Source organism: Carlito syrichta, unplaced genomic scaffold (genome assembly GCF_000164805.1).
Source record: "Carlito syrichta isolate Samal-C Ts95f unplaced genomic scaffold, Tarsius_syrichta-2.0.1 Scaffold315987, whole genome shotgun sequence".
In the NCBI taxonomy this organism is placed as follows: Eukaryota; Metazoa; Chordata; class Mammalia; order Primates; family Tarsiidae; genus Carlito; species Carlito syrichta.
In genome coordinates, this window is record NW_007260083.1 from 312,628 (window position 1) to 337,432 (window position 24,805).

The 24,805-nt window shown below is 40.8% G+C and overlaps 2 protein-coding genes across 8 annotated transcripts in view; one reads left to right on the forward strand and one right to left on the reverse strand.

Moving 5' to 3' along the window:
- ZNF565 (zinc finger protein 565) overlaps positions 1–4,402 on the reverse strand; it is a 34,939-nt gene extending 30,537 nt beyond the window's left edge. The window contains exon 1 of the mRNA XM_021706762.1: positions 4,366–4,402. The gene's annotated coding sequence lies outside the window, so the exon portion shown is untranslated. The remainder of the gene's footprint in view (positions 1–4,365) is intronic.
- A 150-nt stretch (positions 4,403–4,552) lies between these two features.
- ZNF146 (zinc finger protein 146) lies at positions 4,553–24,296 on the forward strand. Of its 7 annotated transcripts, none has more exons than XM_008073646.1 (3): positions 4,553–4,616; positions 13,179–13,256; positions 21,195–24,296. In XM_008073646.1, the coding sequence occupies exon 3, from the start codon at positions 21,979–21,981 to the stop codon at positions 22,855–22,857; it is 879 nt and encodes a 292-aa protein (XP_008071837.1). In that variant the 5' UTR covers positions 4,553–4,616; positions 13,179–13,256; positions 21,195–21,978; the 3' UTR covers positions 22,858–24,296. The 7 variants fall into 7 exon arrangements, with proteins under 7 accessions (XP_008071837.1, XP_008071842.1, XP_008071838.1 ...); XM_008073647.2 differs by lacking the exon at positions 4,553–4,616 and adding an exon at positions 4,886–4,913; XM_008073648.1 differs by lacking the exon at positions 4,553–4,616 and adding an exon at positions 4,935–4,954.
- The last annotated feature ends 509 nt before the right edge of the window (positions 24,297–24,805 follow it).

The window sequence follows — 24,805 nt, forward strand, 5'->3', positions numbered from 1 at the left end:
CCAGGTCTCGAACCCACGGGCTCGGGCAATCCACTCACCTCAGCCTCCCAAAGGCGCGGGATTACAGGCTGAGCCACTGAGCCCGGCAAATTCAAATTGTTAAAGGTTATGTCAGATTAGTCACATATATGGTCATGTTAGCCAAAATCTAAAAGGTGTCATTCAGTGCAAATTGTTAACAACTTTAAAATCTTCCAAAACTCTTATTAAATATTCGTGTGTTCATAAGAACTGCTAATCCAATATAAGACTACTAACAAAACAAGGGTTAATTGCATAAACTGAGTTAATAAAAACCAAAAGATTTTATAACTTCTTTATTTAAAGTATTACCAACTAGTCTTGCTATATTTTTATAGTCAAAAGAAAAATCTTTTTCTTGGAGCAATTTGCAGGTTATTTTTTTCCCACAAATACATATGATCATTTGCAAAAGTTCAATAAGTTTTCTTTTGTAACACTGGTTATTTTACTAAGGCTCTAATTGAAATAATATTTTAAAACAAACTGCTTTAGAAAATTAAGATTAAAGGTTAACTTAATCTGAGATTCCTTATAGGAAAAAGTTCCAACAAAAGCTAATTGCAAAAAGGGTCTGCACAGGCAGATGAAACAATTCAACATGTCAAAAATCATTGATTGGAAGTGTTTGCTGTGCTTGGCCTTCTACAGTGCATTACAACTAATAATGACTCCACTTATAGTAGTAAAGCTTTTGAAAGGACTTCGTCTGCATATGTTCTAGCTGGGTGTGGAGTCATTACTGGCGCCAAACTCCTTTCAGCTTTTGCAGATTTTTGTCAGACATGGGGCATTTTACTTATAACTGGCATTCCATTCAACCCTCAGGGACAGGCAATAGTGGAGCACACTCATCATAAACTAAAACTTTAAATTAAAAAATAAAAGGGGGAACAGGAGGCTTTTTCCTCTCCCTCTAGCTTCTCAAACAAGCCCTACTTACTTTAAATTTTTTCACATGCAATGATCAGGGGATGACTCCAATGGAACGTCATTATGGCCAGCGTTCACCTGGTAACTCTCCACTGGTGTACTGAAAGACACCAGAAGAGGGAAAATGGAAAGGCCCTGAACCCCTAATAACCTGGGGTAGAGAGTTTGCTTGTGTCTTTCCAGAAACCGCAGCTGCACCTTTTTGGGTTCCTGGCAGGTGTGCAAAACAGTGGCAGGAAGGGAGACCAGCTGATGTGCAACTTTCAGCAGATGACCCTGGGAGCTAAGGGAGGGTGGAGAAACCAGGTTGCCCACCCGAGGATGCCAACAAAGGGAACTCAAGAGGCCAAGCCGATAGCCTGGGGGATTGGCCAGACCCCAGTTAAAACATAAGCATGGGCCATTACAGAATACTCAATAGAAGCTGGCGGCTGCCCTACAAATCTGACCTTTAGGAAAGCAAGTTATACTAATAAGTATGGTACTAAAATGAGTGTTGTTCATAACAAATCCAGTTGGGTCCAAGCTTGTGTATTTGCTCCCTATGTACTTACAGTGGGTAATAATATTCATATCCAACTCAACCCCACTACCCAGCTATATCATTCTGAATGTATAAATTGTTATTTACATCATTGTATTAATCAGGATAACAAAAATTGTCCAATTGTGCTTATATATCAACCTACTGCAGTATGGATACCTGTAAATCTTACTGAACAGTGGGAACAAACACTCACTTTGCAGGTTCTACAGTTTATATTTCAAAAGGTGTTCCATAGAGGAAAATGGGCAATAAGCTTAATTATTGGTGTTATTTTCACTATTATTGGAATAATTACATCTGTGGCCACATCAGCTGTGGCCTTGTCCCAAGAAGTTCAAACTCATATTTTTGTAAATAATCTTTTTCAGAACTCTTCTCATTTATGGCATATTCAACATACTATAGATTTGAGTTTTCAAGATGAATTAAATAGTCTGAAAGATGTGGTGTTTTGGACGGGTAAAGAATTAGAGAACATTCATACCCAAATGGAACTTCCTTGTCATTATAGTGTTACTACATACTGTATTACCCTCCTGAAGTATAACAGTAGCAACTATGATTGAAATAAAATTAAGGCACATGTCTTAGCAGCATGGGAACAGCATAATGCAACTTTAGATATCCTTGCTTTACAAAAGGATATACAACAACTGAGCTCTATGAAATGAGATACTTCTAATAACCAAATCACTAAAAGTATAATGACTGGATTTCAAGCTTGTAATTCACAAACATGGTCCAAAAATCAAAATGTTATTTTTGTTTCTTCTCTTATTGTGGTTGTAACTGTGCTTTTTCTTTTCTGTGCAGTCTGCAAAATCGGATTAACCAATAAAAGTCAAAGAAAGGCTCTTCAACCAAAAATTACTATGGCTGCCCTTATGCAACAATTAAATAAAAAAGGGGGAGATGTTGGAGACCCCTGCCCTGTTTGAACTCTGCTGAAAACATACTTGGCGTATGTGCAAGGTCACAAACAGCCAAGAACACCTATAATGGCAAAGTCAGATAGGCATGTATGCTGAGGGAGGTTCTAAAAGTGTGGTGTCTGCTGTGTTAAATTAGATAAAAGTTAAACATTGTCTTGCAAGCAGCTGCACTATATTTTGTAATCAGTCACGCTTTATCATAAAAGCTTTCTAAGATCAAAACAGGGAGTTTTCTTTGCTCTGTCTGTAATTTGTCCTTGAAGGTTTACTTTACGTCATTTTGTACTAATAAAAGCCTGATGGGTAAGAAACTGGAGGCCTTTGTCCTGTGAGGCAAAGTGCCCCCTGGATCCCCCACCTTCTAGTTCTAAAAAGTGTCTTGTGAATTGTGTTATACCACGTGGTTCCTCTTTCAGGATCCTATACCACCCAGTCGTGCAGGATCGTAGCAAGTATATCAGTGTTAATCCTCTGGTTTGGATCACTGTACTACGATTATATAAAATGGTAATATATGGAGAAGCTGGGTGAAGAATATATGGGAATTCTATACTTGCAACATTTTAAAGTCCAAAACTAATCCAAAATGCAAAGTTAAGAGAAGTTTTTAAGCAAACTTGAGGTGTACAGGAAGCAGGGAGGATATGGTTCTTTCAGTGCATCTCCAGGGCACCCAGTAAATTACTCCTGTGGCAAGTACTAGACACCAGGTTACTTTGGTAGGCGAGAGTGGGGGAAGGAGTGAGAGTGGTGGGGGTGGTTCTGTTACAAGAAGTTTCAGAAGAAGGAAAAAAGCAGGTCCCAAAAGACAAAAAGTATTTCAGGAAAAGAAGAAAACCAGATGATCCTTGAACTTGGTATTTGATATCCAATAGTACATTTCTTGGAGAACGGTCAAGAGAAAGGTACAACCAGGACATTTCTGATCAATTATTCCTCTACCCTGCTACACAGAGGAGGTAGGTCAGAGAAGACTGGGCATCCTGCCCAATCCCAGTGTCACCTGGAAAGGCTGAGTTCACTAGTGTCCAGGGCCAGAATCTGTCCTAACTTCATAGGTTCTCCAGGGATCAGAACACTAGAGTCACTGGCACACTTGGTGCTGCACTGATGATCACACAAACATAACCACACATCCATGCTTGACACACATAAGGACACAACCACACAATCACAGACACCTCCACACCCTTATATAGTAACAGTCACACAATCTACTCATCATTGCGATACACAGGTCACTCTCAGCCACGGGGTCCCCACACTAAAACCCAGAAATGCCCCCACAGTCACACTCACACAGCCACTCAGGGAACACACACAATCACTGGTACTTTAAACCATCCAGTTATAACTGAACATTCACTCTGGAGACACACACAGTCACACTCATACACGCAACTCACACAAGCAACAAGACACCCCGCACCTGCATTCACAGCACCTCTCACTCACACCAAGGGACACATGAGAAATACACAAGCAGCGGCACGGTAGAATCACAGGCCCACGGCAAGGGCACACCGTGCCACACACGGCCCGTGTCACACAACCAAAACCACAACCCACCTTGGAGACGTGCAATCACACAGACCCTTGCACCGTTCACAAAATCACAACTATATTCACACCCCCAGAACAAGGCGTCCAAGGCACATACACACAACAGGGACACACGCTGAATCATCCCCACTGTCACAAGGACCCCACGCTCCAATAATCAGTGTCACATGGTTACACAAAAACAACCAGACACACACCCTGGAGACAGGCAGTTACAACGGCACACCACAGACACCCACACCCAGTCACACAGCCACAACCAAAGAAAGACATTCAGAATCGCGCAGCCCCAGCCTGCTCCCGCCCGCGCGCACAGACCCGAGGCTCGGGACACGCCCCGTCCCCGCCCCGGACTCCCAGACCCCTCACCTTCTGCCTCCCCTGGTCGCGTCCGGGTCCTTGCGGAGCTAACGACCCCGCCACGACGTCAAGAGAGACGTAACGTCGGGCCGCTGTGGACTCTGGGAATCGTAGTCCAGAGCCAAACAAGAAACGGGCAAGATGGCGTCCCGTTACCTCTGAGTCCAGGCTGGGCCTGTTTTCACACTGCACCCGCGAGGCTTCCAAGAGAGACTCCCCACTCCAAACTTCCCAGCAGGCTTCAGCTCATCTGACTCCAAGTAAGGACTACTTCTTCACGAGCCCTGTAATCCCAGGAGGGAGGCATCCAAGTTCGCGGGGGGCGGGGGGCTGGGGAGGAAACCGAGCTCCCGCATCGACCAGCATGGCCTTACGGGAAATGTAGTCCTAGGCGGGAAAAGCGGCGTTGCTGATAATAGAAGGGAATCACATGCCAGTCTGGGCCTGGCCGTGGAGACCGAGCTGGGCCGCGTCGCAGAGACTTCTGGGAGTGCTGACTCGCCCTCGGAGTGCGCAGGCGCAGCGCGCCGAGTGGACATCTTGGTCTTTGTCCGCGGGTCAGTACGGCCCCTGGGTCCACGTGGCGCGAAAGTAGGAGGTGGGATCTGGGCGTCTCGGGTCGGTCGGGCCGGGGAGGTTGGAGGGGAGGATTCCCAATCTCTAGGGGCGCGACGCGGGGAGAGGGAGTGGGTTTTAAGAGCTTGCGGCCTTCGCGTGGGGCGGAGGTGAGGGCCTCTGAGGCGGGTCTGGGTGTGAGTGACCCTGAGTTTGACCGCAAAGTTTGGCGCGATGTTTGGGATTGTCGAGTGAATGTGGTACTGTGGGTGCAGAATTGTGTGTGATTGTGCCTGAGAAGGAGATGTAGGCGACCGGCACTGAGGTATATAACGTTTGAGCCGCACTTCCCTTGTCGAAAGTGCTGATCACCATAACGGGGCCATCTTTCTGGAATGTCTATTTTACTGGAAAATTTGAAGGGATGAAAAAGCTAAGAGGCGAATAACTTAAAAACAGATTTTTATGGAAAAAGGCATCTCTTTCTCGTTGGTGTAGGATGCGAGCTACCGTGACTTTTGTAAACCAGAATATTTCAAAGGAATTTTTTGTTACTGGGTGCCTGCTTCAGGCTGTTCAAATCCCTAGAGCTTTGAGGGACGTTAATAAGGCTGTTCGGTGAAGCCCTAGACTGCATCGCATTACACTTTAAGAAGCAGTGTCATACAACGCAGAAAGTTTAGGATTAGGGAGTCAAGGGTTCTAGGTTAGGCACAGCTGTCTTCATTTTTGAAGAAAATGTCATCATTACAATGTATATCCATTCGTCTGGACTAGATTCTGGACGTCCCAATGCCTTAGGAAGTCAGTCCAAGTGTTCTCAGGTCGTATGGATGTTGTGAAGTGATGGAGAAAACGACTTCTGTTTACTAAGATGCATTTTCTAAGAAGTCACCCACAGTCGTCTTTCACATAATTTTAAATAATAAAAGGTTAAGAAAAATAATTGGGTAACAAGTTAACATCTACAAATAAATAGCCTTCAACTTTACAAACAGTACCGTTTGAATACGTACTGAAGAAAACTAGCATTTACAGTAACAATAAACAGATAAAGTATTGTGCACTAAGCTTAAGAAATGTGCAAAACTATTAGAAAATAACTTTAAAATACTACCTGGGTCATGACATAAGATGTGTACAAATATATCATGTAACATAAAAGAAGTTTGTGTGAACTTAAGTAAGCTTAATAATTTAATGTGATCCTAATACAAGTATTTACAAGTTTTTTTCTTTTGGAACTAGGTAAGCTGATTCTAGATTTCATATCGAAAAATAGGCAAGCTACAATAACCAGTAAAAATCTGGAATAGAAAAGCAGTTAAGGTGTGGGGAGGTGGGGACCCAACTGTAACACATTTTAAAATACAAAGATAGGCCGGGCTCGGTGACTCAGCCTGTAATCCCAGCATATTGGGAGGCCGAGGCGAGTGGATTGCCTGAGCCCGCAGGTTCGAGACCAGCCTGGGCAACTGGCTGAGACCTCGTCTCTACAATAAATAAAAAAAACATTAGCTGGGCGTGGTAGCACGCACCTGTAGTACCGGCTACTTGGAAGGCTGAGGCAGAAGGATGGCCTAAACCCAGCAGGTCGACTCTAGAGTGACAGTGTGTGTGCCACTGCACTCTAGCCTGGGTGAGGGAGTGAGACTCCAACTCAAAAAAAAAACAAACAAAGACTTTGAAACTTAATAATATTGGTATTGGTATGAACAAAGCCTGTGAAGGGTAATTTTGCAATATTTATGATAAATACTAACTTCCCTTTTTGTCTCAGTTGTTTCACATCTGGAAATTAATCCCACAGATGTATCTACATTTGCATGAAACAATAACGGTATGAGGGTGCTCGTCATAGCAATGTTTGGTGTAGAAAAAAATTAGAAACAGTTCAAACCGGTTAGTAGGAGATTGGTACCATAAAGCTATGGAGCATATATACAATAATATGCGGCTGTACAGAACAATGAGGAGGAAGCTTTTTGTATAGTGACACTGAAATAACTCCAAAGATGTATTGTTAAGTGAAAAGAAGCGGCCGGGCTCGGTGGCTCAGCCTGTAATCCCAGCACTTTGAGAGGCCGAGGCGACTGGATTGCCTGAGCCCGCGGGTTTGAGACCCACCCAGGCAATTTGGTGAGATCTCGTCTCTACAATAAATCAAAAAAAAATCAGCCGGGCGTGGTAGCGCGCACCTGTAGTTCCGGCCACTCGGAAGGCGGAGGCGGAAGGATCGCCGGAGCCCAGCAGGGCGAGGCTGCGGTGCCCCAGAGCGTGCCACTGCACTCCAGTCAAGCTGACGGAGTGAGACTCCAAGACAGAAAAAAGAAAAAGAAAAGAAGCAAGGTGTAGTGCATACTTAATTTGGAGAGAGAAAAGAGGCAATGAAAACATGTATTTTTTTTCCTATTTAAAAAAAAAACCTCAAAAGTTAACGGAAGAAACTGTCTCTTGGGAGTGGGAGCACTAGAATAGAAAGGGCAAAATACCTTTTTATGCTTGTTTAACTATAAGTGGAGAATATATGCTAAGGTTAATTTCGTTTAAAGGAATAGATACATCGGCCATGGAGCCACACTTCCTGTGTTAACTCTTTCCACTGCCACGTTGTATCCAGTAACCTAAGGCAGGAACTTAAACCTTGTGCCTCAGTTTCTCACCTAGTAATACAGAGATAATAATTGTGGCTGATTCACAGGGTGCTTAGATCAAGAAGTTAATGCATGTAAAGTTCTAAGAATAGTGCCTGACATGTAGTAATTTAACTCGATAAATGTCAAGTACTGGTACTTTTATTACTCTGCAAAAAAAAAAAAAAATACTTCCTTAAAATATAGTACTGCCATTTGTACCGAATCTAGTGGAAATTTCTGTAAGCATGGAATGTGTAGATCATTTTTAATTTAAATATTACTTCAAATTTTTTTGGACTTTTTTTAACTTTAATGAAGAAGTTAGATTTCTGTGTTCAAGTTAACATTCGTCTTTCTAAACTCATCACTACTATCTCCTTTGTGAGCTTTGTTCCTTAAGTTCTATGATGTTTACTTTCACATGGTTCTAACTCAGAATGTCTCATATTTTTTAAAACTTCTGGTGTGATTTCCTTTGGGCCAGAATACTTCAGAGTTAGTCTTACATGCATCAAATTGCATCATGTTAGGAGAGGCATGCTATATGGCTTGTCCACCACTAATGATTATTATTTCTCTTTGTGACCAAAATGTAATCTGTGTGATTTTACTTTGCCCATTCCCTGTCAATCATTTCATGGGTGATTTTAATACCAATAAGTAATCCTTGACTGAATGATACATTTCTACAGGGCCTTTAAAGTGATCATTTTCTAGTCTTCTCACTCCTTTAACATTTATTTGATTTTTACTTCAAATCGCATCAAATTTTTTCTCGCTTTTTCTTTTCTAAGCATTTTAAAGTTGTGTAGATTTAGTGTGTTCTAATAAACTACAATTTTATGCCAATGGACACTTTCAAGCCATCTCTTGTCTCATTTTAACATGATACCATTTATCTTGGAAAACTTTCTTGTGCTCCAGGCTCACCTGTACCTTCGTTTCCAGACCTAGAATTGGCCATTTCTTCAAGGAGCTCTGGTTCCTTTTACTGGAGAATGGTATTAGAGAACAAGATTTAGGGTGTGCTCATTGCCCAGAGGTAACATTGTTTTGAGGCCATTTTAAATGACAGAGCTTGATGCTTCATATTTTTAAAAATTGTGAGTCTCTATTAGTATTTCTACCTCAGTGTAAATGGCATATTAGTTTTAACTTCTTATTGCATTTTATAGTAAAAAAATTTTGAAATGAATTACTGTACTCGTTTTCTTTGTGGTTCATCCTTCAGTATGAAAAAAATGGGCTTAATAACAATATTAATGTTAGTAGTAACCATAAACATGCTGTATCATGTGAAAATTTTCTTTTTAATATATTTTTGTCCTTGGAATGCATCCCCCTAAAGATGCATGTCATCAAAGTTCTCTATTCTAAGGTCATTTGAAATCCTTTTTCGGAGGAATTATGTCATTAAGTTAATATACAGTTGGGTTCATTTGTTACAATTTGTTTTCAAGTTAAGGGACTGCTTTTCTTTTTTCAATGAATTTGATTATTTTTGTAAGTAAGTAGTACATTTTTATGATTCAACAAAGATATATCTCACAGAGATATCTCATTCTGCTCCCCTCTCCCAGTCACATTCTTCTTTGTCCCTTGTAGATATAGCGTTTTGTGTTTTTGTATGTTTCTTGTTTATCCTTCAAGTGATTTTTTTTATTTGGTTACTAGTGTGTATTTTTTCTTCACTCCTGTTCCCTACCCTCCTTACGTAAAAGATAGCGTGCCATATATACCTCTCCTTGTCTCACTTTCTTCATTAACAAAACGTCTTGGAAATGTTCCTTTTGCCCAGGCTGGGAGGAGGATAGTGGTTCAGTCATAGCTCACTGTAACCTTCAACTCCTAGGTGCATGCGATCCTCCTGCCTCAGCCTCCCGAATCACTAGAACCACAGGCATGTGCTATGATGCTCGACTAATATGTTATTTTTTGTAGAGACAGTGTCTTGCTATGTTGCCCAGGCTGGTATTAACTCCTGGCCTCAAGTAATCCTCCTGCACTGATCTCCCAAAGTGCTGGGATTACAAGTGTGAAACACTGCACTCAGCCAGGACGGTCCTTAATCATTATCTTTTTTTTTTTTTCTTTTTAACTGCTAATAAATAAGATGCCATTGTGTGGATGTGCCACAGTTTATTCAGTTAATCCCTTGTTGAATATTTGGATTGTTTCCAGTGTTTTGCTGTTAACAATGCAGTACTGAAAAAATTTTAGTGTGTCATTTTGTACTTATACAGGAATATCTCTAGAGTAGATTGCTGCAAGTGGAATTAATTGCTCAGTGGGTAAGTACTTACACTCCCACTAGCAATGTGCAAGAACTGAGCACTTTCCCCCCTGGACCCTTACCTTCAGAGTGTAGTGTTGAGTGTTTGATTTTTTGCCAAAAGCATAAATTGGCACCTCAGCCGCATGTTGACTCACATGGAGACAGTCAGTCTCAAATCTGTCTCCCTGTGCTGGCTTTAAGGCAGTATCTTTATTAGAAAAGGTTGAGGAGATAGATTCTGAGGTTAACAGGTGATTGGTGGAAGGAATGGCGAGGTCTGTCTGGAAAGCTGTCAGGCTTGTGCAGTTATCTCTTTGTGACTCCTGGTTTCCATGTGCAAATTCGGAGTGCGGGGGAGTTGGTGTGAATCATGCAATAGAAGTTCAGCAAGCTCTTCTGTGCAGACTCTATTTGGCTATATTGGTTCCAATGGATTTTAGCCAGTTATTTCATAAATGGGGAGCATTTCATCAAGTTGACTGTTTGAAGTAGATTTTCCTAGACAAGTACCAGGAAAAAGGAGACATGATAGCATTATGTTCTTTCAGGCTTATGTTACCCTTCTAGTGTTAGAGCAAAAGACTCCCACTCCCCATATGTCTCACTGACCTCAACCTCGTGGAGGCTGACTTCTGTCTCCAGCCATCTGTTTCCCATAATTCTTCACAGTACTTACTATCCAGGATGATGCGTTCGCTTTGTGCTAAATCTGGTATCTCTGGGCACCCTACTCCCAAATGCTTTTCAAGCAGTCCTTTTCTGTTTAATCTAGGTTCTGCTTTTATCAGTTTCCTCTTAAAAGTAAGGCTTCCTCGTTCTGTAAGGAAAGATTAGCTACAGAATTTTGAACTCTTCAAGTCCATAGAACCTCCTCAGCATTCTAGGTTCTTCTGAGGCTTCTTTGCAACTTTATGTTTAGGCCTCCTAGTTGGGTCTGCATTAGATGGGGATTTGACTTTTTCTCTAGTTTTGCTGTTCATCATTAGTCTCACTTACAGTAGTTCTCACTCAGGTGGGTCCCTCATTTTGAGAATATTTGCTCATTATTTCTGCTTTCTGTTACTTCCAGGACTACTTGCTGCATCTACCACACTTCACCAATCTGCTATTTTGGGTGTTTGGGATGTGCATAAAACGCACATAATTTGTATTGGGTGTGTATGTGTAAGTAGTAACTTAAATTTTTTATGATCTTGCTTTTTTTTATATGATTTCAGCTTATAGAAAAGTTGAATAGTATTGAAAAGTTCTTTGGGACTAATCATTAACTTTTTTTTTTCCTTTGAGTTGGAATCTCGACTCTCACTCTGTCGCCTAGGCTGGAGTGAAGTGGCATGCTCACGGCCACCGCAGCCTCAACCTACTGGGTCAAGCAATCCTTCTGCCTCAGGCTTCCAAGTAGCTAGAACTGTAGGCACACCCAACTCATTTTTTTATTTATTGTTGAGATGAGGTCTTGCCAAGTTGTGCAGGCTGGTTGCGAACTCTGGGCTCAGGCAGTCCTCTCTCCTCCGCCTCCCAGAGTGCTGGGATTACAGGCGTGAACCACCACGCCCAGGTCAAAAACTGTTTTGAACAGTGGGAAAAAACCTCTGGATAGGTGTATTGCATCAAATGGAGAGTACTTTGAAGATACCTGAAGTTTAAACATTAAGAATAAATACATAATTTTTTATAAATAAAGTCTGTTTTTTTTCGGGTCCCCCCTCATACTCTGAATGAAACTGTACCACTATTAAAAATTTCCTGTAAATATAGATTCATCCATTTATTAAGAAAACATTTTTAAGCCAGGTACAGTGGTGCATGCATATATTTCCAACTACTCAAAAGTCTGAGGCAGCAGGATCACTTGACCCCAGGAGTTTGAGGCTGCAATGTGCTATGATCACACCTGTGAATAGCCACTGCCCACCAAAAAAAATGTTTTTTGTTTAAGTTAATAAAAGACATTGGCCAGACATCTCACCCCAGCAGGTCATGGCTGCGGTGGCCAGGAGCGTGCTACTGCATTCCAGCCTGGGCGATAAAATGAGACTCCAACTCAAAAACAAAACCAAACACACAAAAAACAGTTTTTGAACTTGTCGATGCCTTTTGAATTTTTTGATGCCTTTTAGCCTTTTAGTACTTTTGCCATATTTTTCTTTCACCTCTTCTACATCGGCAGACTCTTTGAGGACTTTTTTCATCCAGGGAAACAAAACAAGTCATTTGAGGTGAGAGCAGATGAATAGAGAGGGTGGGACATGGGGGTCATGCTGTTTTGGGTGAAAAACTGCTGAACACCCAGCACATTGTGGGCAGGTGTGCTTGTCAATCATCCATCGTGAAATGAGCCCACATGTTGAAAGAATCTCCAAAAAAATTCGCTGAAGCCAAATGTAGCCTTTCAAAACAATGCTAGCTGGGACCCTGATGCTGATGGGTTCCTAGAACACTTACATAGTGAGGGAAGCTATACTACTAGGGGCCCTCCCTCCAAAGATAATTGTGGTTTTTTGGGGGGTCCCAAATATTAGGACTCCAGAAACGCATTTGAGTTATTCTTGAATACTGTTAGAGCTACTTTTTATACATTGTACTCATGTGCCTTAGTTCTGATAGAAATATGTTGTTATAGTCAAAGATAAGAGTATTGAACTCGTCCAGAAATAAGGGCCATAGTTAAAATCCTCTCAGGAACCTGTGTAGGGGTGTGGTGCTAGAAAAAAATAGCAATCAGTCACACAAGATAACAGCTTTCTTATGTAAGTAAAATGCTGTTAGTTCTCACTTTCTCCCCCTATTTCTGGATGTGTGGAGATTTTTTTTTTTTGAGTTGGAGTCTCACTCTGCCGCCCAGACTGGAGTGCAGTGGCCGCTCCCGGCCACCGCAGCCTCGACCTGCTGGGCTCCAGCGATCCTTCTGCCTCAGCTTTCCGAGTAGCCGGAATTACAGGCATGCGCTACCACGCCCGGCTGAATTTTTAATTTACTGTAGAGATGAGGTCTTGCTGCTCAGGTGGGTCTCGAACCCGCGGGCTCAGGCAATCCACTCTCCTCAGCCTCCCAAAGGCGTGGGATTACAGGCTGAGCCCCCAAGCCCAGCTATGTGGAGATTTTCGGTGGCTTAAATGTTGTTGAAATTTAAGATTCATGTGATTCTTTGTCTACATGATTGTATATGCTTCAGACTCTAAGGCAAATGGTCATTACTTTGTTCTGCTTCACAGGGCCACTTCCTTGTGCATCCTTGGAAACTGCGTCTTCCCCATCATTCAGAGGGCCAAGAGGCCACAGGGCTTAGCCTGGGTTCTAGGATTATACTTGGTCCCCAGCATTAACATTGTAGTGCTGTGTCATTTCCCCAATAGCAGGTTATATGATCGTCTGTTGAAGCAAGAAGACAAACTATGATGGAGAAAGGACAAGTGGACAGGAAATCTGTCCAGGTGAGTGAATTACAACCCGGCCATTCACAGTTGTTCAGTCAACATTGACACCTCTGAAATGCTTTATGTATGGTTTTTTACAGGCTCTAGTCTTAGAATATCACTTGGTGTTAATTTTTTTAGATACTTGAATGACATTTTCAGACATCATTTTTTTCTGTTTCAGTGCTCCTTCCTTCAGATTCTAGAGGAGCAGGTGCCTTGCTTGTCTCTATTTTTATATCAATACTTCCTCACTTGTACTCCCTCTGTTGTGATTATTCCTTCATTTTCATATCCTCCTATGTATAGACTTCTTTCCTTATGCATTTTCCTATATTGGTTGTAAGTGTTTACATATTGTCTGCTATTTAGGTTCCTTTTTATTACTTACCACTTTTTCTCATTCTTTCAGTGACTAAATGCCTTGGAATACAGTTTGCATCTGTATCCATACTCCTCATTGTATTCTTACCCACTTCCCCCATCTTAGATCTGTGCACTCCTCTGCTTCCCTTCCTTCTGCTCCCATGTACCTCTTGCATAAGTTGCCGACTTAGAGTTTAGTGCTGCCTTTCTGGTGGGTGTGTGTGTGTTTTAATATCATACATGAACTTGTAGAAATTTTTGAGGTAAACAGCAAAGAGGCTTTTCTTCTTTCAACCAGCTTATATTCCTGGATTCCGTTGTTGTCAGCAGGAAGCTATGATTTGGCCCGGGTCTGTGCCTTATGTTTCTGGGGAATACTGCATGAGGGCTTTCCCTTAGAACAGCAATGGCAGCTATCCAGTCGATCTTTTCTGATATGACATTAAAATTATAACTATTTCCATGCTCATCAACATTTTGGGGGAGGAGTTTCTGTTTTTTTCCTTCAAAGATACAAAAAGTGGTTAGATTATCTTCTACCATTTTAGAAGAAAGATCAATTTGTTATGTTTGAATCATCACTCTTGGGAATTTTCTCACTTCTGCCTGATTGGTACTTTGATGACTCATGGTATTGCTTAGTCTAAATTTCCTCATCTTTTATTTTTATCTTTTTCTTTTTTTGGCTTTAACCCATCCTCTTACTGGAGGTGGCTCCTAGAACCCTGCATTCTTTTTTTATCTTTTTTTTTTTTGAGTTGGAGTCTCACTCTGTCACCCAGACTGGAGTGCAATGGCCGCTCCTGGCCACCGCAGCCTCGACCTGCTGGGCTCCGGCGATCCTTCTGCCTCAGCCTTCCGAGTAGCTGGAACTACAGGCGCGTGCTACCACGCCTGGCTAATTTTTGATTTATTGTAGAGATGAGGTCTCGCCAAGTTGCCCAGGCGGGCCTCGAACCCACGGGCTCAGGCAATCCAATCACCTCGGCCTCCCAAAGCGCGGGATTACAGGCTGAGCCACCGAGCCTAGCTTGACTAATTGCATTTTTATTGTGTCAGAATTCTACCCAAATTAAAAATTTCATCCTGATATTATCAGATCCAGAGATCACCTCAGACCAATTTTATATTATTTCTGAATGATTTATTTTCTTATGGTCTTTGTGATATGGTCAGTTAAGCCGCTAAAAAGATATACTAAACTCTACCTAACAGAGAACATATGATTATTAATATGAACATATTTCCTTCCCTTTATAAAATTATTTGAATCTTGGCCTTTGATTATGAAATGTTCTACTTACTCAGGTACTACTGATCGTTTAAACTGGAATTCAGCCTGTAATCCTGCGCTTTGGGAGGCTGAGGTGAGTGGATAGCCTGAACCTGCGGGTTCGAGACCCGCCTGGGCAACTTGGGGAGACCTCATCTCTACAGTAAATCAAAATGAGCCGGGAGTGGTAGCGCGCGCCTGTAGTTCCAGCTACTTGGAAGGCTGAGGTGGAAGGATCGCCGGAGCCCAGCAGGTCGAGGCTGCGGTGGCCGGGAGCAGCCACTCCAGTCTGGGCGACTGAGACTCCAACTCAAAAAAATAAATAAATAAATAATAAACTAGAATTCAGTTTTCACTAAAATGGTTCTGTTACTTCCTCTTTTTATTACCCTCAACTGTCCTACTTCATGTTTTCGAGAAAAACTCAAAGGACCTCAGTAAATTATGTTTTATGTTTTGGTGTCTGGAGTCTGTATTATAAACCTATTGAAAGGAATGCCCAAGTTTTAATCTTCCTGTTGGCAGTTTTGAGTACATGCGATACTGTTAAATAAGCTAGGAATTGTTGTGAAAATATTGTTATTTACAAAATCCTCCTTTCTCAAATTTTTTCTTATGAACATTTGCATTTTTTAAAATGTTTTTATTTTTTGAGTCGGGGTCTCACTTTGTTACCCAGGCTTGAGCGCATTGACACGATTGCAGTTCATGGCAGCCTCAACCTCCTGGGCTCAGGAGATCCTTCTGCCTCAGCCTCTTAAGAATGTTTTTGTTTTTGGGGTTTTGTTTTGTTTTGTTTTGTTTTTTGAGTCGGAGTCTCACTCTGTTGCCCAGACTGGAGTGCAGTGGCCACTCCCGGCCACCGCAGCCTCGACCTGCTGGGCTCTGGCGATCCTTCCACCTCAGCCTTCCAAATAGCTGGAATTACAAGCATATGCTACCACACCCGCCTGATTTTTTGATTTATTGTAGAGATGAGGTCTTGCTACCCAGGCGGGTCTCGAACTCGCAGGCTCAGGCAATCCACTCACCTCAGCCTCCCAAAGGCGCGGGATTACTGGCTCAGCCACCAAGCCCGGCTTGTTTTTTCTTTTGAATTGAAGTCTTACTCTTGCACTCTTGTTACCCAGGCTGGAGTGCAGTGGCACAATCATGGTCACTGCAGTCTTGACCTGCTGGACTTAGGTGATCTTTCCGCCTCAGCCTTTCAAGTAGCTGGAACTATAAAAGCACACCACCACGCCCGGCTAGTGTTTTTGTGTGATTTATTGTAGAGATGAGATCTCACCAAGTTGTCCAGGCTGGTCTCAAACCTCCAGGCTCAGGAAATTCTCTCGCTTTGGCTTCTTAAAGTGCCGGGATTACAGACTGAGCCACCGTGCCTGGCCAAATGTTTTTGAGCATTAAAAACACTGAAATAATAATACAGTAATCTCTTATGTATATATCATGTAGGTGAATAATTAATATTTTGCCATATTTTTGTGTATCTATATCCGTATGTATTTTGTGTGCTCAAACATTGTGATACTTCACTCCCAAAAAAAAGTTAAGTATTTTCTAAAAATGAGAACCCCCCTCACATAACCAAGATGCCATTATCACACCTCAGAAGATTAACCATAATGCCCTAATATTATAGACTCTCCAGTCCATATTCACATTTTTTTCTTTCTTTTTTTTTGAGTTGGAGTCTCACTCGGTCGCCCAGACTGGAGTGCAGTGGCCACTTCTGGCCACCGCAGCCTTGACCTGCTGGGCTCCGGCAATCCTTCCGCCTCAGCCTTCCGAGTAGCCGGAATTACAGGCATGTGCTACCACGCCCGGCTGATTTTTTGATTTATTGTAGAGATGAGGTCTTGCTGCCCAGGCTGGTCTCAAATCTGTGGGCTCAGGCAATCCACTCACCTCAGCCTCCCAAAGACGCGGTATTACAGGCTGAGCCACAGAGCCCGGCTACATTTTTTTCTAAAAAAAAAAATTCCAGGATTTAGCCTTTGCATTTGGTTGTTGTCTTTTTAGTTTTTAAAATCGAAACATTCTAACCCTTATCCTCCCCACTATTTTTTGCCCCATAATATGGCCCCTGGGACTTTTTGTTTTTTTAATTTTATTATAGAGATGGGGTCTTGCTTTGTTTCCCAGGCTGGTATCTAACTCCTGATTTAAAGTGATCCTCCTGCCTCAGCCTGCAAAAGTGTTGGTGTTGCTTGGCTGGCCTCTAGTATTTTTAAAAATACAGTACTGTCATCATCTGTAGAAAAGAATAGAGCCATTAATGCAGTTTAGCACCTCAGGTTATAGTTAGAATGTTAAGTAAGACTTACCTATATACAAATTTGGGTTTGAAAATATTGTGTGTGAAATACTTATTTTAGAAAAAGTGAATCTGAGTGTAATTAGACATTTAGAGAAAGGGATTTAGGAGGCAAGATTAGAGAAGTCTTTTAAGAGCATATTCCTAGAGCTGCTTCTAGGAGAATCTGAATTGTAAGAGAGAAGTCAAGTTAAGCCAAAGAAGGATATGAGGAACACAATAAGCATAATTGTTGCTTAACATGCTTCTTCAGAGCTTGTGAACTTGTTTAGCTTCTACTTAGGATGTTCGTCCTCCAGTTATCTATAAGGATCATTTTCGTATTTCTTTTTGTCTTGACATGATTCTTGCCTTCTCAGATGGCGCCCTATCTGGAATTGAAACTCTTTACCCCATCCTTAATTATTTTTCCATAGCATTTAAACTTTTCAATAAACTGTCTCCTTTCCTACCTGTCTACTAGAACATAAAGTTTATGAGGGCAAGGAATTTTGTCAATTTTGTGTAATATTATTTATCCCTAGAGGCTAGAACTGTGCTGTGCACGCAGTGAGGAGACAAGTATTTGTTGAATGAATAATGAGAAATATTTTGAGCATCTATTCTCAAACTTTTTGGCCTCAGGAACCCTTTACATTCTTTTTTTTTTAAATAAAAGCTTTATTAAGATATAATTCACATACATAAAATCCATTCTTTTAAAGTATTCTGTTCAGTGGTTTTTAATATAGTCATAAAGTTTGGCAGTCATCATCACGAGTTAATTCTGAAACGTTTTCATTATCACAGAAAGAAACCCAGCACCCTTTAGCAGTCATCTTTGCAGTTTAAAAAATTGAGTACTACAAAGATCTTCTGTTTATATGAATTATAGTGATATTTACCTTATTTACAAGTAAACCGAGAAAGTATTTAAAATTTTAATTTATTTAAAGATAGTAAATCCAGCCGGGCTCGGTGACTCAGCCTGTAATCCCAGTGCTTTGGGAGGCTGAGGTGAGTGGATTGCCTGAGCTCGCGGGTTCGAGACCCGCCTGGGCAACTTGGTGAGACCTCATCTCTACAATAAATCAAAAATTAGCCGGGTGTGGTAGCTACTGTAGTTCCAGCTACTTGGAAGGTTGAGGCAGAAGGATTGCCGAAGCCCAGCAGATCGAGGCTGCAGTGACTGGGAGCGGCCACTGCACTCCAGTCTGGGCAACAGAGTGAGACTCCAACTCAAAAAAATTAATTAATTAATAATAAAAATAAAGGTAGTAAATCCATTAGATGTAAATTTAAGAAGTATTTCTTGGCCGGGCTTGGTGGCTCAACCTGTAATCCCAGCGCTTTGGGAAGCCAAGGTGAGCGAATTGCCTGAGCCTGCGGGTTCAAGACCCGCCTGGGCAACTTGGCGAGACCTCATCTCTACAATAAATCAAAAATTAGCCGGGCGTGGTAGCGCGCGCCTGTGGTTCCAGCTACTTGGATTGGAAGGCTGAGGCGGAAGGACTGCCGGAGCCCAGCAGGTCAAGGCTGCAGTGGCCAGGAGAGGCCACTGCGCTCCAGTCTGGGTGATAGAGTGAGACTCCAACTCAAAAAAGTATATATATATTTCTTAATAAAAATAACAATGTTCTAAAACAAAAATTTATTGAGAGGAGTGACATTGTATACATTCCTGTAAATGTCTTTATTAGGTGACTTAGTAGAACAGCTGGATTTTCATATTTACTGTTGTGATAATGTTGATTGAAGTATATGGGGGAAAAAATCTGACTTAGTATAGATCCGGCTTCGTACAGTAGGTAGAAAGGCAAGAAATATTTTAATAGCCTTTTCAGATAACCGTGAATATTCTTTGTTGCTGCAATAGCACTTAACAAGTGGTAGTTTTTTCCAAGATTAGTTGCAGTGTGGAATTTGGAACTATTTCAAAAAATGTGGGGTTCTCTTATTATATAAAATCTATTAGTCTGTCTTAAATTTTCTTTTTTTTTTGAGTTGGAATCTCACTCTGTCACCCAGACTGAAGTACAGTCTCAGCCTTCCAAGGGGCTGGAACCACAGGCATGTACCACCATGCCCAACTGATTTATTTATTTATTTATTTATTGTAGAGACAAGTTCTCACCATGTTGCTGGTCTCGAACCCCTGAGCTCAGGTAATCCTCTCACCTCCGCCTCCCAAACTGCTGGGATTACAGACTTGAGCTACCTCGCCCAGCTGTCTTAAACTTTCAATTATATACTCACTGGTCATTTGGAAAATATTGGTTTGAGTTACACAGATCTTTTAGATGTTGACACATTTCATTATGCAGAATCAAAACATTTGTTAACATCGTATTAGAAAACTATCAATCTCATGGTAGATACAGATTTTTTTTTTTTTTTGAGTTGGTGTCTCACTGTCCCAGCCACCGCAGCCTTGGCCTGCGGGGCTCCAGCGATCCTTCCGCCTCAGCCTTCCAAGTAGCTGGAACTACAGGCACATGCTAACACACCTGGCTAATTTTTGATTTATTGTGGAGATAGGTCTCGCCAGGTTGCCCAGGCGGTCTCGAACCCGAAGGCTCAGGCAATCCACTTACCTCAGCCTCCCATTTACAGGCTGAGCCACCGAGCCCGGCTCAGATTTTTTAAAGTTATAACTTTTGCTTAAAACTTGAATTTTATCATTGACAAACATACCTGTCAGTTGTTTTTCTTGAAATTGGTTCACTTTGTGAGTCCTGCCAATTAATACCTAACTCTAGACCAGGAGCAGTGGTGCATGCCTGTAATCTCAGCATTTTGGAAGGCCAAGGCAAGAAGATTGCTTGACCCTAAGAGTTCTAGACAAGCCTAGGCAACATAGCAAGACCTTCCTTTATAAAAAAATAAAAATAAAATTAGCCTGGCCTGGTTATATGCACTAGTAGTTACAGCTACTTGGGAAGCTGAGTTGGAAGGATTGCCTGAGTCCAGGAGGTCCAAGCTTTGGTGAGCTGTAATTGTGCCACTTCAGCCTATGTGACAGAATAAGAGCCTTACACAAAGTAATAATAATAATACCCAACCAAGTCTGAGTAACCATAGTTTGTAAGTCATTCATTCTCCCAAGTAAAATGATACTCTGTGAAAAGTATCTTTTCCATGTGCTTTTACCTGAGACACCTGTTATACTTTGGTGTACAATAGAAGTATATAAATGAGAGGGAACTAAAAAGAAAACTGTAGGCCATTGCTTTGTTAAACTCTGGTGTGTCCATGTGGCTCTTTGAGCTACAGCCGCCATGTTTCCTAGCTTTGGCCCCCTCCTCTACCTTGGGAAGGTGAATCTCCTCTCTCTCTGTCTCTGTCTCTGTCTCTGTCTCTGTCTCTCTCTCTCTCTCTCTCATTTACTTTGTAAATAAACTACATTTTCCAATCTTAAAAAGAAAACTGTATTTATTCTTACATGTTTAAACTTCGGTCACCTTCAGTATTCTGTTTGATTCAGTATACCTATCGAGATGTTTTTTCCATTATCAAAACAGTTTTTGAACTTGTCTTTTGATGCTTTAAGTGCTTCTGTCATTTTTTTGAGATAGTGTGTTCATCTTTTAATTTATTGCATTTGGCAGTTCCTCATTGTTATGCACTTTTCTGAATTCTGGAATGGAAAAGGTTATTTTTCAAGAGTAATCTACGCTTTGCTGAATTCTGAATGGAAAAGGTTATTTTTCAAGAATAATCTAAGCTTTGTGGACCCATGGGTATCACTTTCTACCTAGTAACCTCAACAAGGCTTCTCTGATCAAAATTTAGTCAGAGGCATAGATAATATTCATTCTTTTCATACTGGGACGTGCAATACCAAAATTAATCCCAGAAAAGTACAGTCTGAAATTTTATTGCTAGTAATGGGAAGATTCACAAACAATAGGGATAATAACATAAAGGTAATACTGTTGAATGCTTATCATGTGCCAACTACGGTTCTGAACACTTAATGTATTTATTATTTTAAATAATGATTCTCTGTACTCTGTTTTAGAAGAAGCGTCAGAAGATGTTGAGCAAATAGAGAGGCAAGAAGACTGGGAGGCAAGTTGCATCCATCTCCGGGAGAGTCAGGGGAAAAAAATCAGTGAATATAAGAAAACTGGAAAATACTTCCTTCTCTGATCTCAGACTTTATTTATTTTCATGCAATACCTTTTTGAACTTTTGAGCTTGAAACACAATTTAGACCTAACCTTGAGGGAGGTTGTATAGGAAAGAATCATCAATTAGTTTAGAACTCTTCTACCACAGCTTACTCCTTACGGTGTTAATCCTCTTTAAATATAAATCAGTGTGTAAATGTCTTTAGTTTAAAAAATTTTTGCCCCATCTGGTACCAGTGCATTCATACTTAGAGGGAAACCCTGTGAATTTGCTGCATGTGGGAAAACTTTTACTCACGTGTCACATCTCATTAACCATACAAGTCATGCTAAAGAGAAACCCTGTGCTTCTAAGGAATATTGAAAAGCCTTTAGCTAGATGACAGATCTTATTGAGCAGCAGAAGATTCATGCTGGAGAGAAACCAGTGAATGCAGCATAACTTTATTGAATATTAGAAGAATTATACCGGAGAGAAAGTTTTGAATGTACTGAGTATGATAAGATTTGCTCTCATACCTTATCCCTCACTCTGCATTTGGAAGGAGATACACAGAGAAGCCTTATAAATGTAAGAAATGTGGAAATATCTTCAGCCAAAAGGAAATCCTCATTCATCAAAAATTTTATACTGGAGAGAAACCTTGTGAATGTGGGAGAGCTTCCATTCAGATGTCACACCTCAGTCAGCAGAAAGTTTACAGTGGGGAAAGCCCCTTTGCCTGTAAGGTATGTGGAAAAGTCTTCAGCCACAAATCAAATCTCACTGAACATGAGCATTTTCATACTAGAGAGAAACCTTTTGAATGTAACGAATGTGGAAAAGCCTTTAGCCAAAAGCAGTATGTCATTAAACATCAAAACACCCATACTGGAGAAAAGCTTTTTGAATGTAATGAATGTGGGAAATCCTTTAGCCAGAAGGAAAACCTCCTTACCCACCAGAAAATTCACACTGGAGAGAAACCTTTTGAGTGTAAAGATTGTGGGAAAGCATTCATTCAGAAGTCAAACCTCATCAGACACCAGAGAACTCATACAGGAGAGAAGCCCTTTGTATGTAAGGAGTGTGGAAAAACCTTTAGTGGCAAGTCAAACCTTACTGAGCATGAGAAAATCCATATCGGAGAGAAACCCTTTAAATGTAGTGAATGTGGAACAGCTTTTGGCCAAAAGAAGTACCTCATAAAGCATCAAAACATTCACACTGGAGAAAAACCCTATGAATGTAATGAATGTGGAAAAGCCTTCTCTCAACGAACATCACTTATTGTACATGTGAGAATTCATTCAGGCGATAAACCTTACGAATGCAATGTTTGTGGAAAAGCCTTCTCCCAGAGTTCGTCTCTTACTGTGCATGTGAGAAGCCATACAGGTGAGAAACCCTATGGTTGTAATGAATGTGGGAAGGCCTTTTCTCAGTTCTCAACTCTCGCTCTGCATTTGAGAATCCACACAGGGAAGAAGCCTTATCAGTGTAGTGAATGTGGGAAAGCCTTTAGCCAGAAGTCACACCACATTAGACACCAGAAGATTCACACTCATTAAACACCCCATGGATACCTTAAAAGTGGGAAAACTTTCATCGGGGTTTAACGCCTCATAGTGTATCTGAAATAATCATGCTGAAGCAAAGCACCACAAGTGAGGTAAACTTTAACAAATACGAAAACTTAAGGGACATCGGAGAATTTATACTGAAGAGAAATACATTCATACGGCAGAAAGCCTGTGTCTAACAAAGAAATGACAGCAAAAGTAATGCTGAGACTTTAGATGCATTTCCACTAAAATTGAGACCTGAAAACAGATGCCAGTTATTACTGCTATCAGCATGGATCTGGAGATCTTCACCAGTGTAATAAGAAAAATAAGTTGTAAATATTGGAAAGAGACAACAATAGATGATAAGATCATCTACAAATAATATAAGACTCTCGCGTCGATTCAGAGCAGAAGAGACATTGGAAAGAGACCTATGCATTTATTAGAATTTGAAATATGATGGAAACTGCATCAAGAAGTAGGGAAATCATGGCACTATTTTAAAAAATGATTTGGAGGTAATTTGTTCTCCAAGTGAAAAAACATACCATGAACTAGACACAAAAGTAAAATCCACAAAGATTAAAAACAGGAATATGGAATAACTATCTACTAAAATGGTTATGACCTTGAGAGTAGGGAAACATTCCTTGTAACAACTTCAGAAATACTTAATTCTACTTGTGAGTATGTATGCTCAGGAAATATGTACTAGGATATTTACTGTGGCTTGATTTGTAGTAGCAAAAAAAAAAAAATGGAAACAAATGCTCATCAGGAGACAAAACAGGAAGTTCTTACAATGAAATACTATATGCCTGTAAAAAGCAGCAAATGAGATCTACCTGTATTAACAAAGATCTCAAAATTATGTTGGGGGAAATCAAGTTGCAGGATGATACATATAATACAATGAATTTTTGTAAATTTGAATGAAGTTTCCCCTCAAAAATTCAGTACTATATACTGGTAATGGATTCATATATGTATGTAAATGTTTTTTAAATGGATTGGAAGGATACAGACCAAACTCTCTGAGAGTGGTCGCCTGTGAAGAGCTGAGAAGGGAAGGGAATGAGGGGGAGGCGGGGTGGGGATCGGTTAAAGGGGACTTCAGCTTTTTATATATTAACATCCACTTCTCTTTAAAAAGACTGCAAGTAAATATATGAAGATCTGATTAATTCTGGATTGTGGTATATGGATATCTTGTCTTATTTTTTGTACTTTTCTGTATTTTTAAAATTTCTCAAAATTAATAAGAATGGGGGTGAGGATGGGAATGTTGTACCTGTAGAATCATGTTATAATAGATTCATTCCCAATCAAATGCTAAACTTTTTATATAAAATATTTCTAAAATTTTATCAACAATGAGTGGATGGACTTGCTCTCTATGTAATATGAAATTATCTATTTTATTAAAATTAAAAATGACAGTGTGCTCCATCTTTTGTTTTAACATGTTGCGGTGTATACTATATGATCTCTACCTTCATATTTCTGACATTTTGCAACATATCATTTGAGCTTAGAAATTTTAAAGAACTTTTTGTTGGAGATACATGCAGATTTTTTTAATTTTTTTTTTTTGAGTCAGAGTCTCACTGTCACCCAGGCTGGTGTGGTGCGGTGGCATATTCACAGCCATTGTAGCCCTGACCTGCTGGACTCAGGCGATCCTTTCACCTCAGCCTTCCAAGTAGCCGGAACTACAAGCACCTGCCACTACACCCAGCTAATTTTTTTTTTGTTAATTGTAGAGACAAGATTTTGCCAAGTTGCCCAGGCTGGGCTCTTTGCCAAGTTGCCCAGGCTGGACTCTGTAATCCCAAAGTGCTGAGATTACAGACTTGAACCACTGCTACTGGCCAGATTTCAAATAACTTGTATTTTTTAGTTAAACTGCTTTTGGAATGTCAGTTTTCCTGTCTTGTAAATTTCTATGGAA